This window comes from Prinia subflava, chromosome 1 (assembly GCF_021018805.1).
Source record: "Prinia subflava isolate CZ2003 ecotype Zambia chromosome 1, Cam_Psub_1.2, whole genome shotgun sequence".
NCBI lineage: Eukaryota > Metazoa > Chordata > Aves > Passeriformes > Cisticolidae > Prinia > Prinia subflava.
Genome location: NC_086247.1, coordinates 47913764 through 47927427, shown reverse-complemented (window position 1 = coordinate 47927427; position 13664 = coordinate 47913764). Strand labels below are relative to the sequence as shown.

Here is a 13664-nt window from a genome sequence, read left to right as displayed (position 1 = left end):
ATAAAGCCAGTGATGAACTAGGCCTGTCTGTGCTTTTGCAGTCAACACTGACTTAAAACCATTATTATATATGCAAATCTACTCAAAGTAGATATGTTAATTTGTGGAAGTTAAATTATGTTAATTATTAAAAAGTTAATATGTGGAAGTCTAAAAATTTTAAAAGTTCATTTACTTCATCCATAGATACAGAAGTATATTGGGCTTGCTGCGAGTTCCTTGAGCAGCATATAAATTTAGTCACATTGATGACAAACTTTCTTGAAAAAATCCTTTTGGTTTCAAAACTTACCAAATAATGCACAAAGAGCAGCTAGAGTTGTTACAGCATTAATTTTGCCAATATTTTTATACCTGCTGTTGATCTCATGTTAAAATCCTTCCACCTTGCTAAATAGTTCAGAAGGCAACTCACCTGCTGATAGAGGATTGTAGACAAGTGGTCAAGTAATAGTTGAAAAGAAGCCAGTTTAGTGGCTTCTCCAGAGATTCTACAGATTCAAAAACATTCCAACCCGCAGAGAAAATTGCAGCTGCCATTAAAGGAGTGTCTCTGCCAGTTTTGCCCAGGTAATTTAAAAGAAGCATGCTACAAATGAAACACAGAAACAAACATACTATCAAACTGTTTGCTTCAACTTAGAGTAAATGTAACAGTCAGCCCTGTTTTTGTCTGTTTTTCAATAGTTTCTGGTATGAGTCCTACCGTTGTGCCTAGTACACGTAGAAGGTAATCACATAATCAACATATGACTCACAAAGTTTACTTTCTCTTTCTCCTATCAGAGAGGAACTGTGTAGGGTGTGAGTAGGAGTGCATTAGAAATAGAGATGTACTAGTCTTATTGAAATCACTAAAGAGAGGGAAAAGTCAAATGATTCTTACTCATGGAACAAGTATTCCCAAGTGTTAGTAACTTTTACCATCTTAGAAGCTCTTGGTCTTCCTGATGTGATAAATCAGACCAGAGTGCCTGGCAAATGAAACCTGCCCCTGGTACACCTGCCTGACTATGAAGAAGTCTTTTGAGATTAAGGTAGTGCCATTACCTCACCTCACACGTAGGAAAGAACACAGCTCTTCTTTAACACAAAGTACATGAAGAATGAAGTCTTGGCTAATGAATAAAACTAGGGAAACAAAATTATGACCCAAATACATGGCTCAGGGCTTGTCTTTCTGACCAATTGCAACTTACAGTCTCTACTGCTAATGTACACTTGAGTTGAAAATAGGGAGAGTTCACAAGTATCTACCCTTCAAATGTAGAAAAAATAAAACAGCAGGAAGAGAGTAAAATAAAAATACTGATGGAAAAGCTTGAAGTCTTACTTTATTGCCTGAGACCATAAAGTTTACAACAAGCATTTTAATACCGAGTCTTCAATACAAACCACTACAGTTAATTAGTAATATTAAGACAGCTCCCTGGAATGCCACACTCTGTACCTTGGATCATCTACTGTACTTCAGGAGACAGCAACCTTTAGCGAAGACATTATGAACCAGCCTTCTATCACAGAGACTTTATCCCTCTGCACTACCTGCCACATCATAGGACAGCAATCCAATAAACCCACCAGAAAGAGAGTTGCAGTAGCAGAAGAAACTCTTTTCTAACAGAATTCACAGGGTATATGTGGTAGAGAGAAGGCTTAGGAATCTGTATGTTACAAAATAAAGTCCCTCTCCACAGTAATACCTATTGAAGACAGGTAGGACAGGTGTTCTTCCATTTACATTTATATATGTCTGTGAAGTGAATATCTATTTTAATTCTTAACTGGGGCAAATCTGTCTCATATAGATTATCTGAATATTGAGAAAATTCTGAAAAGCAATAGATGATAAAAAACTCCTGTAAGATTAAGAAAAGTGGATGATTTTTGCAGTATGTCCCTGGTGAGATTTTTGCTCCTGCTTAATTTTAAACATGCAATGCTCCAATTAATTTTGAAGCATGGAAACAATTCTCATATAGATGATTAGAGACTATTCCAGCATTCTGTATAATTAAACGTATGTTTTCTGGTTTTGGATCAGGATTTTAAAAACATATTGGAGGGGGAAGGTGGAACACCTTGCCTAAAATTGCCCAGTGGTGCTGGTGACATATAAGCCAGGTACATAACACAGACTCTTTGTGCCATTTTAACAGACTTTGCCAGAATTTTGTATACCATAAGTAGGTTAAGCCAAGGACAGAAATGACACTAAGGACTGGTGTGGCCTTTTGTAGTCACAGAACTACCAGCTTCTACCACACCTTCAGCCCTTCATAATTGCCATGCACAGGGAATTGTAGCCATCCCAGCATCATCTGCCACAGCAAGGCACAAGCAGACCAGATTTCTAGAGAGCACTGAGGTCAATATTTTGATATACAATCAAGGACCTAAATAGGAAAAATATTCTATGGATCTGCTATTCAAATGATAGGAAGAACTGGTCAGGTAGAGAAGATACAGAACAGTCTTGGTCACTGAGATTATTTGATGGTGGATTTTTAAGGTGAAAAGTAAGTGGGTAAGATAAGCAGCAGAATTACAATACTGGAGAGAGTTGGCTTTCATTTGCCCAGGGATCTGGTTGGCAAGATCTCACATTAGTTAGCCCTGATGAGCAAAGGGGACTTTAAAGATAAGCAAACACAAAGCCAAAGTGTGATACATTCTGATATGCAAGAAGAGTGGCAGAAGATCACATGGAGAAAAAAATGCCTTCTGTTGAATCTCAAGGAGGAAGTATCCTTAAGGTGGAAGAGGAGTGGTCTGCCTGGGGGAATCAGTCATTGCCCCAGCACGCAGGGATGCAGTTAGGAAAACCGAAGTTCAGCTGGAGCTGGAACAAGCAAGGAATGTGGAAGACAACAAGAGAAAAGTTTCTGCAGCAAGAAAGGCTTCTGTAAGTCTCTTGGTACAAAAAAATATTCAGAACAAACAACATCCTCAGAACAAACAACATTCTCTTCTTTCTCCTCATCAGTGAAGCCAGTCATCTCTTTCATAGAATGCAATCAGATCACCTGGGCATGTTTTGACCTTGAGGAAAACAGTCACCATTATTCCCCATATGCCTGGAAATGGCTCCCAGAGGATCTTCCCAAAGAACTGAAGTTAGGCTGACTGGCCTTTTTCCCTCCTGGGACCACTATCCAACAGAACAGGGAACTTAATGACTAAAGATTTGCAAAAAAAAAGAGAATATCAGTCTTGAAGAAATATGTATTTATCTCAAAGCTCCTACAAGTCATTGACAGATTAATGTCAATATATAGTAATATATTTTAATATCAATATATATAGGCTGTATCTGCCCATCCCCCACAAAATTTATCAGAGAAAAGGGAAGTCTCAGGAAGTTACCACTGTGTCTGCAGTATTCCTAAGGAAAATTCTCATCTGCTGCGACTTTTGTTAAAGAGGCTGCTGGAATATTTCTGCTAGCTTCTAGCAGTGATTTTTTTTCCCTGAGAAACTGTGCTATCATTGTCTGTTCTCGCTGTGCTTTCTGGAGAGAAGCCAGGACACAGCAAGTCTTAATACCACATGCTCTACCAATCCATACTGGTTTGAACAATACTACTTCTTGCCTCTCAGCCAGACAGAGCAGATATCCACACCTCTTCCAGCTAACCTACCCACACACTGCAGAACACAAACAGAGTGAAGACAAATTTTATTGCCAGAGGTTGCTATGAAACATGGTGTATTAGCTCAAGATCCTATTTTATATCCCTCTGTTCCAAAGACAGTCTCCATAGTTATCAAAGACTGTATTGCCTACCTGTTTGGCTGTCAATCAGCCTGTCACTGTTTCCTGTCTTTCTCCACTCCTCTCACCCCAATATTTAAATGTCAGCCAATATCAACCTTCCCTGACACAGAGGTAAAAGCCTCAAAGATATGAAGTTTCAAAAAGCCTTCTGCATATTAACTGTTGGAGAGAAACCCAACTTGCTTGCAGTTCAGTAAATAATGCAAGTATTCCAGAGTAGTAATTTACAGTCAGGCTACACCAGTCTTATGATCACAGTGAAGGTGAGACTTGTGTTACACAACCTTACCCTCCCATAGAAACACCTGCTGCCATGAATGGAGCTGAGGGGTGCAAGCTGTGCACATGATGAATAACAGCCTCTAAATCCTCTGTGTTAGCTGCACAGTAAGTCCTTGGTGTCTGTAAGGAGTCAAGAGGGAAAAATGCCATCATAAGCTTTTGTGTTATCCTTTAAGGACAAAGCAAACTGAACAGTGGATCATTATATAAGAAGATAAATTTAGCACTTATTGTGAAGCTTCACTAAATGGCAAATACAAATCCAGAGCGGTTCACAAGGAGGTGAAGGAAGGAGTTATACTTGTTATCATTACAAAATAAAAGAGGTGACAGGTATCTTCAATATCTGCAAACTCCAGGTCATTAGACAAAATCTAAACAGAGAACAACATACTAAACTAGATAGAACTAGATCAGAACTAGATAGACACTGATATTTTAAAAATACCCCAAGGAAATGGAAACATTATAAAGACTGTGGTTTACAGAAAAGGAAGTTATAACAACAATTTTACTGCATTTACCCACATTAAAATGCAAAAGAAAGCATTAGATTTCAAGTTCTGTCAGCCAGCATTTGAAAACTAACCCCATATTTAGATTCTACATACAACATAACCAAATAAACAACTAAATAAATTCCCCAGTGTGATTTACCTAATTTAGTAAAGTATTCTATCAACTAAAGCAATGGAACATATATTATCCGTTCTTTAGCCATCATTGGTGTCTCTGTAAGTCCTGAATTGAGGCTTGGAATGACTTCTGCTGGCATCAGACTGGGTAACCCCTTGGGTAAGATTTGGTTAACTTCTCTGCTATTGAAGGGGAAGCACAACTTTTGAGCCTCCCCTGCACAGACACCTGGAACAGGCCACACAGTCCAGCCTGAGGGACTGTCTGGAGCAGTAAGGGGGAGACAAGTCCATTTAGGCACCATAAGAATCACTGTTACGTAGGTTTTTTTCTAATGGTGTTGTCCAGATCTCATCTACAGAGAAATAAAGTTCTTGACTTTAGAGTTGTACTAACGTGTTAGTGACCTGGACTTAACTATAGGACTGAACTGCCAAAATTCAGTGAAACATTAAAACTAAATATAAAAATACATAACCATGAGTTAATGGAACTTTTCTGTTGCCTGAAGCAATGATGGATTTCAAGGGTGGTTTTTTTAATTGCTTTCAGTTAAACTGCCTGCTTATTTGTGGGTGATTTTCACAACGTTAAACTAATTACTTAAAAGACATTTAACAAGAATATTGAAATGCTGATGTCAAAGAATAAGAAATGGAAAGAAAAGCTAAATCTAGATAATTAAAATTGAAGACATTTTTAACTTCCATTTATGTTGCATTTCCATTTCTCATCCGCATGAATCACTCTTCACTGTTTCACATCCTATTAATTATAAACAGTGTGAATGTATTTTATTTTAATTGTTAACTCTACAAGGAAAAATAAATTACTTTTGGTAACTAGGATCTAATGCATTCTAAGTGAAAGCGTACTTGATTAAAGTTTGCAAAACTAGAGATATAGCTACCATTTTAAATTCAGTTAATTCCAGACAGTTTAATGTTTAGCTATCTACACTTTGTATGAAGATATTTTCAAAAACCATCTTAGCTCACAGTGGCTGTGGTCAATGAAATACTTGATTATTCCAGAGCAATAATTCACAATAGCTTTCAATAATCAATGAGAACAGTGTTCTTTAAATAACTATTATTTGTTGTAAATTTGAATCTATCTTTAAAGTGACTAGAAGAAGAACTGCTTACATAACTAGTTTCTACTGTGGTGTTTAACTATGCTTCAGACTCATTAAGTAGGGATTTATACTAAAATGTTGAAAGCTCCTTGCAGAAATGTGATAATTTCAGCTGGATTGCTGCTCCACAAGAACTTATAAAGCTTAAAGGCATAAATCCGATTACAGTAAAATACACACAGTGTATCCAAACAAGGGATCTTTTCTCTAAATGATTCAAAAATTCATCAATACAGGCTTTGTGTGTCACAAAACTGCTTTGTAGATCCATCTCCAAAAGTATGCAGAAAACTACTCTTAACATGGCAATATTTGCATTGAAATGCTTCATCTGATTATGGGAAAACATTCTCAGCTTTTTAAAGTTTGAAACCAGGGGATTAAAAAAATGCAAAACAATACCGAGTATTATGCACATTCATTCCAGCTGCAGAATTGTCAACAGAAGGCATATGAAAAAACAAAGCTTATTCAGCAATATTTCATCATGCCTTATCCCTAGCTGCAGAAAACGTTTAGCTTCAAGATTTTTTCACCTGAGGAATGGCCAGTTATTTCTAAGCAAACATGATATGTTTGTCCCCAAAAAAAGTTCTCTCTAGCTGAGTTTGTGTCATCATTGCTGAGAAAAATACGAGAACACAATTAACTTTCAGGATACAGATATCCATATAAAGCTGGTTCATTAATTCACTAACATGTCATATGGATCAATTTTAATGGCACACCTTTTTAACCATATAAAAAACATATTTTAAACTGGGAAAGATATTACTATGAATTATATTTGGATATGTATGTTAAATCAGTGGGAGAAAATTGCAGTGATTGAGCAGAGAAGTGCACATTTTAATTACTGCACTATTTTTGGAAAGAAAATGTAAGGATTGTGCATTTTAATGATACAGATATTATTAATTGAATAATTTCCTAAAATGAAATGTTCAGAAAAAATTGTGAGTTGACCCTCTAGGGTTTCAAAATAAAAAAATTAATATTGGCACATGTTTGATCATCAACCAGATGGCTGAATTCTCTTCTCTGCATTTTCAACCCATGCTCTGAGTTTCTCTCATTTAAATCCAATTGTACAAATAGGCACAAATTATCACCACCTATAAGTGAGAGATATTTATCTTAGAAATCATCCTTACCAAAAGCTCCTCACCAGCAATTCCTCGATTGTTAAAAACCACGCATCTAAAAATTGAGACAGTAAATTCAATTGTGCACGTTGTCAATTTCACCAAAAGAGATAACTTAAGCACACACAAAAAAAGAAAATGCATAAAGAAAAATGAGCCACTTCTGTGAATAAGTTCAGCACATAAATATTTCCAGACCTACAGATCCTAGAGGCTGACCTGTGTGGAACAAGCTTTCTACCAAAATGGAGTTCACTGAGGTCAGTGGGACTGTCAGAGCTTTGTGATTGTCAAGGTCAGATTGCAGGGTGAGAACCCCAAGGTATAGCTGAAGGTGGTACAGACATGTCCTGCCTGCACTCTGCCCTGAGCTCTGCAGGGCCCAGCCTAAAGCTGTGCTCTGAAAAAAGAACGTCAGAGATCCGTGTGTAGACATCCCTGGAAGCTACATAATTCTATTAAATTGGAAGAAATGAGCCAAGTCAAAATGATAATGACAGCTGGATCTAAGTTGCAGGTTCTTGGGATTATTTTTTTTTTTCATCTGGTACAACAGAAGTTTCTGGTCTCTCTTGGTTGGTGGGAGTCTCTGAATCCTCTAGTAGTATTACCATGATTTACGAATCCATACTTCCTAAATATTACTTTTTTACCATCTCACTGAAATAGTTTTATTAAATAATATATATAGTTAGATGGGTTAAAGGCATGAAAAAATACTCATTTTGGTATTTTTGTCAAATGTTGCTATTTAAAAAAAAAATAGCATTCTCTGGAAATCTGACCTAAAGCTCTGCTTTTTAATGTTCTACCTTCTTCCCTTAGGGGATGAAATGTAGATATAGCTTCCAGAAATACTTTAAAAATTAATAGTAACAAGTTGTTACTATATTATATATATAATATATATGTATCAATATAATTAAGAGATAGCCAAACATGTAGATAAAAGCTAATATACACATATTTGAAGAACTTACTGGAGGTCAACATCAGAAGCCAGTCTGCAAAGACAAAATCTAATATTCCAAATACAGATCCTGGAGCAATGACAACTTATTTTAATGCAGAGCAGCAGCAATACGGTTACATAAAGAAGTCTACTCATCTACTAATCCACTTATGTTACCCAACTCTGACCAGAAGCCATAAGAATAAAACTAAATTACACAGTGACAATGAAGAGGTAGCAGACACCCTCAAACACCACCAGTAAGAATAGGGTAGCTCTCCTTTCTGCAATCAGGATTTTGAGGCTGCTGAATCAAGCAATTTTGGCATTCAGAAGCTGACCTCCTCCAAGGCCTACTGCCAGCAACCCATGCACACAAGTCTTGGAGCTGAATACAAACCCTTTCTAGAAAGTGTAAAGGTTAACACCTAATATAATAACTTAAGAAGCAGCAGCAAAGCCCTATGCAGACTTAGCTGGCTTTCACTGCAATCTCTGGGGCACATCTGTAGATATTAAAACAGGTCTTCCAAATGTACTGCCTGTTATATAATTCCACTGTGATTATTATTACTAATAACACTTTCTTATATAAACTACTGTATTCAGAGCTCATTTGCCTTAGGAAAGCATCTGATACATATACATACTGATACTGGATCCTACCAGAAGCAGCAAAAGGAATAGCAATGAAAAACAACAGTACCTATATCCCAGTGTTTCACTTTGATGGATCATATGAAGAATGTAGGATTCCTTGCTTGTTCCTGTCAGGCCAGGCAATAACAGGACAGTGGGTCTTGTGTTGGCATCAGGATAATATGAGCTGTCATTATTATCAAACCAATCCAATGAAATCTGTCCTCCATCTGCTGTTTTAATGAGCTCACTGAAAGGTACATTTTAAGACAACACTGATTAGATTGAAAAATAAATACATGCTTGCAGTTTACATATTACCAGGTAGGAATTCTGCATTTTTTATTATGTTTTAAGGTTTAAAGTGCCACCTGACTAGGCATGTCTGCATTCAGAAAGAGTTACACCTACAGCTGACCAGAGTTAGAACAGTCAATTTGCAGAGTAATTCCCGTTCAGTAAATGAAGATGTGGCCTTTCATAAATTGCTGCTGATGTACTGGAAGCTTGTAACTAATGTGATTTTTGGCACTGCTATGTGTTTTATCCAGGCATTTTTGTGTACTGCAGATTTCTTTTGAATCATCCGAGAATCTTTTGATAGCATGCTGGGTAATGTGATAAACATTTACTGCATTTATTTTCCTCTTCATCCAAAGAAGCAGAGTGTATAATGGATTGCTATGTTTTAAACATGCAGAACACAGACACACACTACTGCATCTTTCACCCCATATCACTACAAACTGCGCTAGAATGCACTCTCATAACACATATCTTAATAATGCAACTAATACTGTAGTATCTCAAGAAGCTATGCATGCATTAAACAATGACAAAAAAATTTCATTCTTTTTTTTAGAAACATACAAATCTTCCCACTTCCTGGAAATTTTGAACAGTTAAAGTGCTACTTTACTTTCATAATTTAGAAAAGCAGTTATCCAAATGGAGAAGAGATAGCCAAACGTAGATAAAAGCTAGTATATACATATTTGAATGGTTCAAGGGAGTTGGTGTGGAAACTACCGAAATGTAAGCCTACCTTGTATTTGATTTTTCTGTTGAGATTCTTGGTAGTGACTACTGCAGATTTTAAACGTGACCAGCCTTGTCAGACTCATTAGCTCAGCTTTGCCCTTTTTCAGTAATGGGAAGTAGATGCAACGCTACTGAGTACTGCCAGCACAGTCTAAAATGGTGCTAAATAAGCACTGCCCCATGGAACTATGTTTCTTCTCTCAAAACCCTTGAAATAAAAGTGTACAAGAAGGACTAGAAAAAGTGGACATGGTCATACCACTGAAATGTTTCCTAGTTACTAAAACTAAGGGAAACTGCTAAATGCTAAATCTATTCTACCGTGCAAGCAGAGCTGAAACAACTTGTGTTGCATCCAGGTTCCGGCGCATAAAAGTCCTTCTCCTTAGGTCTTGTGCCAAATGCCTCATTTGCCAGACTAAGTCTCATTTCTGTGTGAAAGAGATCAGCTGAGGACAAAAAAATAAATATAAGGGATTTTTTCCCTCTTAGAATTTAGGCATGAAAGAACACAATATAAACTCGCAGGTAAAAGTTACTCTGAAAATCCCAGAAGTTCTGTAGATTCAAAACAAGGCTGAATGTGGCCGTGCTATGGTTAAGGTACAACATGTTGATTTAATGGACACATAGAGTGACTCCATGACCCTTGCACAATTGTGGCATTTGAACACCAGAATATTTGAGAAGCCAAGTAAGTGTGCTGCCATACAGAGGGACCTCAACAGGCTGCAGGAATGGGTTGACAGGAACTTCACAAAGTTCAGTGAGGGGAAGTGCAAAGTCCTGTGCCTGGGAAGGAACAACGCCATGTACCAGTAGAGGGTGCCCATCCGGAAAACAGCTTGGCAGAAAAGGACCCGAGAGTCCTCCTGGTGGACACCATGAACATGAGCCAGTAATGAGCCCTTGCAGGAAAGATGGCCAAAAGTCTGGAGGCTGTGGTGGCTTAGGAGGAATATAGCCAACAGATTGAGGGAGATGATCCTCCCCACTGTGCAGCCACACCTGGAGTACTGAGTCCAGCTCTGGGCTCCCCTGTCCAAGGCAGACATGGACATACTGGAGAGAATCCAGCAAAGGGCCACAAGGATGATGAACAAACTGAAGCCGATCTCCTGTGAGGAAAGGCTGGGACAGCTGGGACTGCTCAGGCTGAAGAAGAAAAGGCTTGGGGGAAACTTAGCACTGTGTTTACATACCTGAAGGGAGGGTGCAAAAAGGATGGAGCCAGGCTCCTTTCAGTGGTGCCCATTGACAGAACATGAGACTATGGGCCCAACCTGAAACATGGAAGGTTCCCTCTGAATATCAGGAAATGCATTTTCAATGTGAGAGTGACCAAGCACTGGCACAATCCTTATGGAAATCCAACAGCTATTTTGACAGGATCTGGGGCAACTGGCTCTGGGTGACCCTGCTTGACCAGGGGAGATGGACTAGGTGACCTCCAGAGGTATTTTATGACCTCATCCACTGTATAATCCTGTGAACATGTAACCGCATCAGTTCCTATATTGTCACCCACATTTCATTGTTACAAAACTCTCTGAGCTAAAATAGGGCCATTTGGGAACACTGACTTTTTAAACCTACTTCATATTGAACCTATGATAAAGATTGTTCCAAGTCTATGACAAAGTTGTAAAGGTAGGCATAAAGCAAAAAAAAACCAGGCACAAACTTGTGGGTTTGACAGTGGGTGTGACATAGTCAGAGAACAGCTGGACATCAAATCAATCACTTTCCAGAATAAAGGCACTTACTTCCTGTACTGTACTTGGGGTCTAGATGTGATGAAGGGGCGCAAGAGTGTCTGTACCCGACCTTCCCAGCACCAAATCGTGGGATAGTAAGTTTCTGTCACAACAGGGCAATACTCCTCGAGAAAGCGGCAGAAACGGTCATTGCTTGCCACCAGCTGGGGTTTCTAGGAGAAGAGACTACAGTCAGACATGGGCATTCTTATAAAACAAACTAAAAAACAAATAAAGAAATAAAGCTTATTTAAATCCTCTCTCAGTGAGCTAATTTCTTTCATATAACCATTTGCAATGCTTTTACCTTTCATGGTACAGAGATAAGTAAATGAAAACCAAACAAAATGCCAAAATGCCCAAGCAAAAAGTGAAACCCATTAAGCATAATGGATTCCTTACCTATTTCTACTAACATACTGATCTAGCTTTACTCTTACCAGCACTGTAACTTCACTGCCAAATTAAAATCACCCAATTTCTTAGCAGGCAAGAAAGATTTTACCAAGTCCGTTTTCTTGGACCACACAAAAATGATATTTAATTCATGCATGCACTTTAACCGCAATATCTTTTTTAACCTGGTAGGGACTTCTCCTCCCATCTCATTCTACAGTACACAAGTGCCTCGGTTCCTCCTCTCTAATAATGCTCTGCATGCAGACAATTTGCTTACAGTTTCCATTTGTATACCAATTAACGTGGAAAAGCCCTTGTATACCAAACATCTCAGGTTTTAGCAACCATATTTCTTATACACTCTGTCACAATGACCCCCCAACATGCAAGCATTAACAGGACAATAACAGATGCTTTGAGGAAAACCATTCTATATAAACAGCTGTAATAGCACATCCTCCCTTCCTTTTTCTCCTCTGACCAAAATCAAGTACCCTCTTCTCTATGAAGAGGAAGGCTGTGTTCCCAGCGGTTCTCTGAAGGACTGTGGCAACACTCAGGTTCTCAAGGGTCAAACCCCTTCTGATATGCGTATTTTCAGTTGATTACGCATTCAACGAGGCGCTCTCATCACGGGGCCACTTCAGATCTCATCAGGCTCACCGTATCCAAGTAATTTGCGATTGCCTAATTTATCTGTAAAACTACTGCTGATGAGGAGATGCCCAAGAGTGCTCCAGTCCCCAAAACGCTTCCATGGTGCCTCCCGAGGTACTTAGGATGGTACCGACAGGGACACAAGGGCAAAACTACTTTATCACCTGCCCTGCTCGTGAACCAAGTAGGTCGGGTTTGTGTTGTGGAGAACAGTCTCCTAACCTCCCTTTCCAAACCATGGCATCCGGCCAAGCTCTCCAACTGGTACAACTGCATTTTGGGGACTGCCGAGACCGAGCCCCTTCCCCTCCCACACCGAGCACGACCAGGGGAGCCCTCCCTCAGCGCAGGCCGGCGGCCTCGGGGGCTCACCGGCGGCCCCCGCGGAAGACGCAGCCCCGGCGGGCGGGGGAGGCTGCGCTGCCGGGCCCGCGGGGGTTCGAGCGGGGTTTCTGCCGGCCGGGACCCCGGGGCGGCACCTCCAGGGGACGGACGAGGGATGTGAGGACAAGGCGGCCGCAGAGCCCTGCCCCCCAGCCATTCCAGCCGCGATCCCCTCGGCTGCGGGCGGTGGGTCGCGGTGACCTTCGGGACTGGACTGTCCCCATCAGCGGGACACCTGCGGAGCCCGCCCGCCCCGCCGTCCTCCCGCTCACCTTGGCGATGCTGTTGAGGTAGTAGCAGGCGTAGGCGACGCCGAAACCCAGTACCAGGGACAAGCCCACGCCGGAGCCGAAGAACCCCACGCGGACCTGGCTCTCCAGGTAGAGGGAGAGCTCCCTGGTCAGCACCTGCCAGTCCATCGCACACGGGGGTCGGCACGGCAGGACACCACACCCCGGCCGCCGCGGGCGAACCCACCCCAGCGCCGAGGGAGGAGGAGGAAAGGGAGAAGGAGGAGCTGGCGCCCGCCTCCCGCTGCCTCTGCCCGCGGCCCGCTCCGCGCTACAGCGCCGCCCCGGGCCCACCCCGCCGCTGCTGCCGGGGCCTGGCGCCGGCTTGGACGGGCCGGGGCCGCGCTGGGGAGGCAGTCCTGGGCGGTCCGGGGCGCCTCAGCCCCCGCCGCCAGCGCCGGCTCCTCCGCGGCAGCGCTACCGGCATCGGCCGCCACACGGCAGGTGGCATCCCGGTGCTCCTGCCGTGTCACCTTGCCCCGTCGCTTTGCCGGGAGGGCAGGGGGGGCGTGTGGGGGTCAGATAGGAAAGGGACCCGTCCGAAGCCGTAAGGAGCAGCTGATGCA

The 13664-nt window shown here is 41.1% G+C and overlaps 1 protein-coding gene across 3 annotated transcripts in view; it reads right to left on the bottom strand.

Annotated features, from left to right (window-relative positions):
• Positions 1-13363, bottom strand: part of ABHD3 (abhydrolase domain containing 3, phospholipase) — a 42488-nt gene extending 29125 nt beyond the window's left edge. For all 3 annotated transcript variants that reach the window (XM_063395591.1, XM_063395581.1, XM_063395572.1), the window contains exons 1-6: positions 13081-13363; positions 11378-11541; positions 8638-8820; positions 6989-7034; positions 4068-4180; positions 416-589 (exon numbers count right to left, since the gene is read on the bottom strand). In XM_063395591.1, coding sequence (XP_063251661.1) covers positions 416-589; positions 4068-4180; positions 6989-7034; positions 8638-8820; positions 11378-11541; positions 13081-13227 — 827 coding nt within the window. In that variant the 5' untranslated portion in view covers positions 13228-13363. The remainder of the gene's footprint in view (positions 1-415; positions 590-4067; positions 4181-6988; positions 7035-8637; positions 8821-11377; positions 11542-13080) is intronic.
• Between the last annotated feature and the right edge of the window lie 301 nt (positions 13364-13664).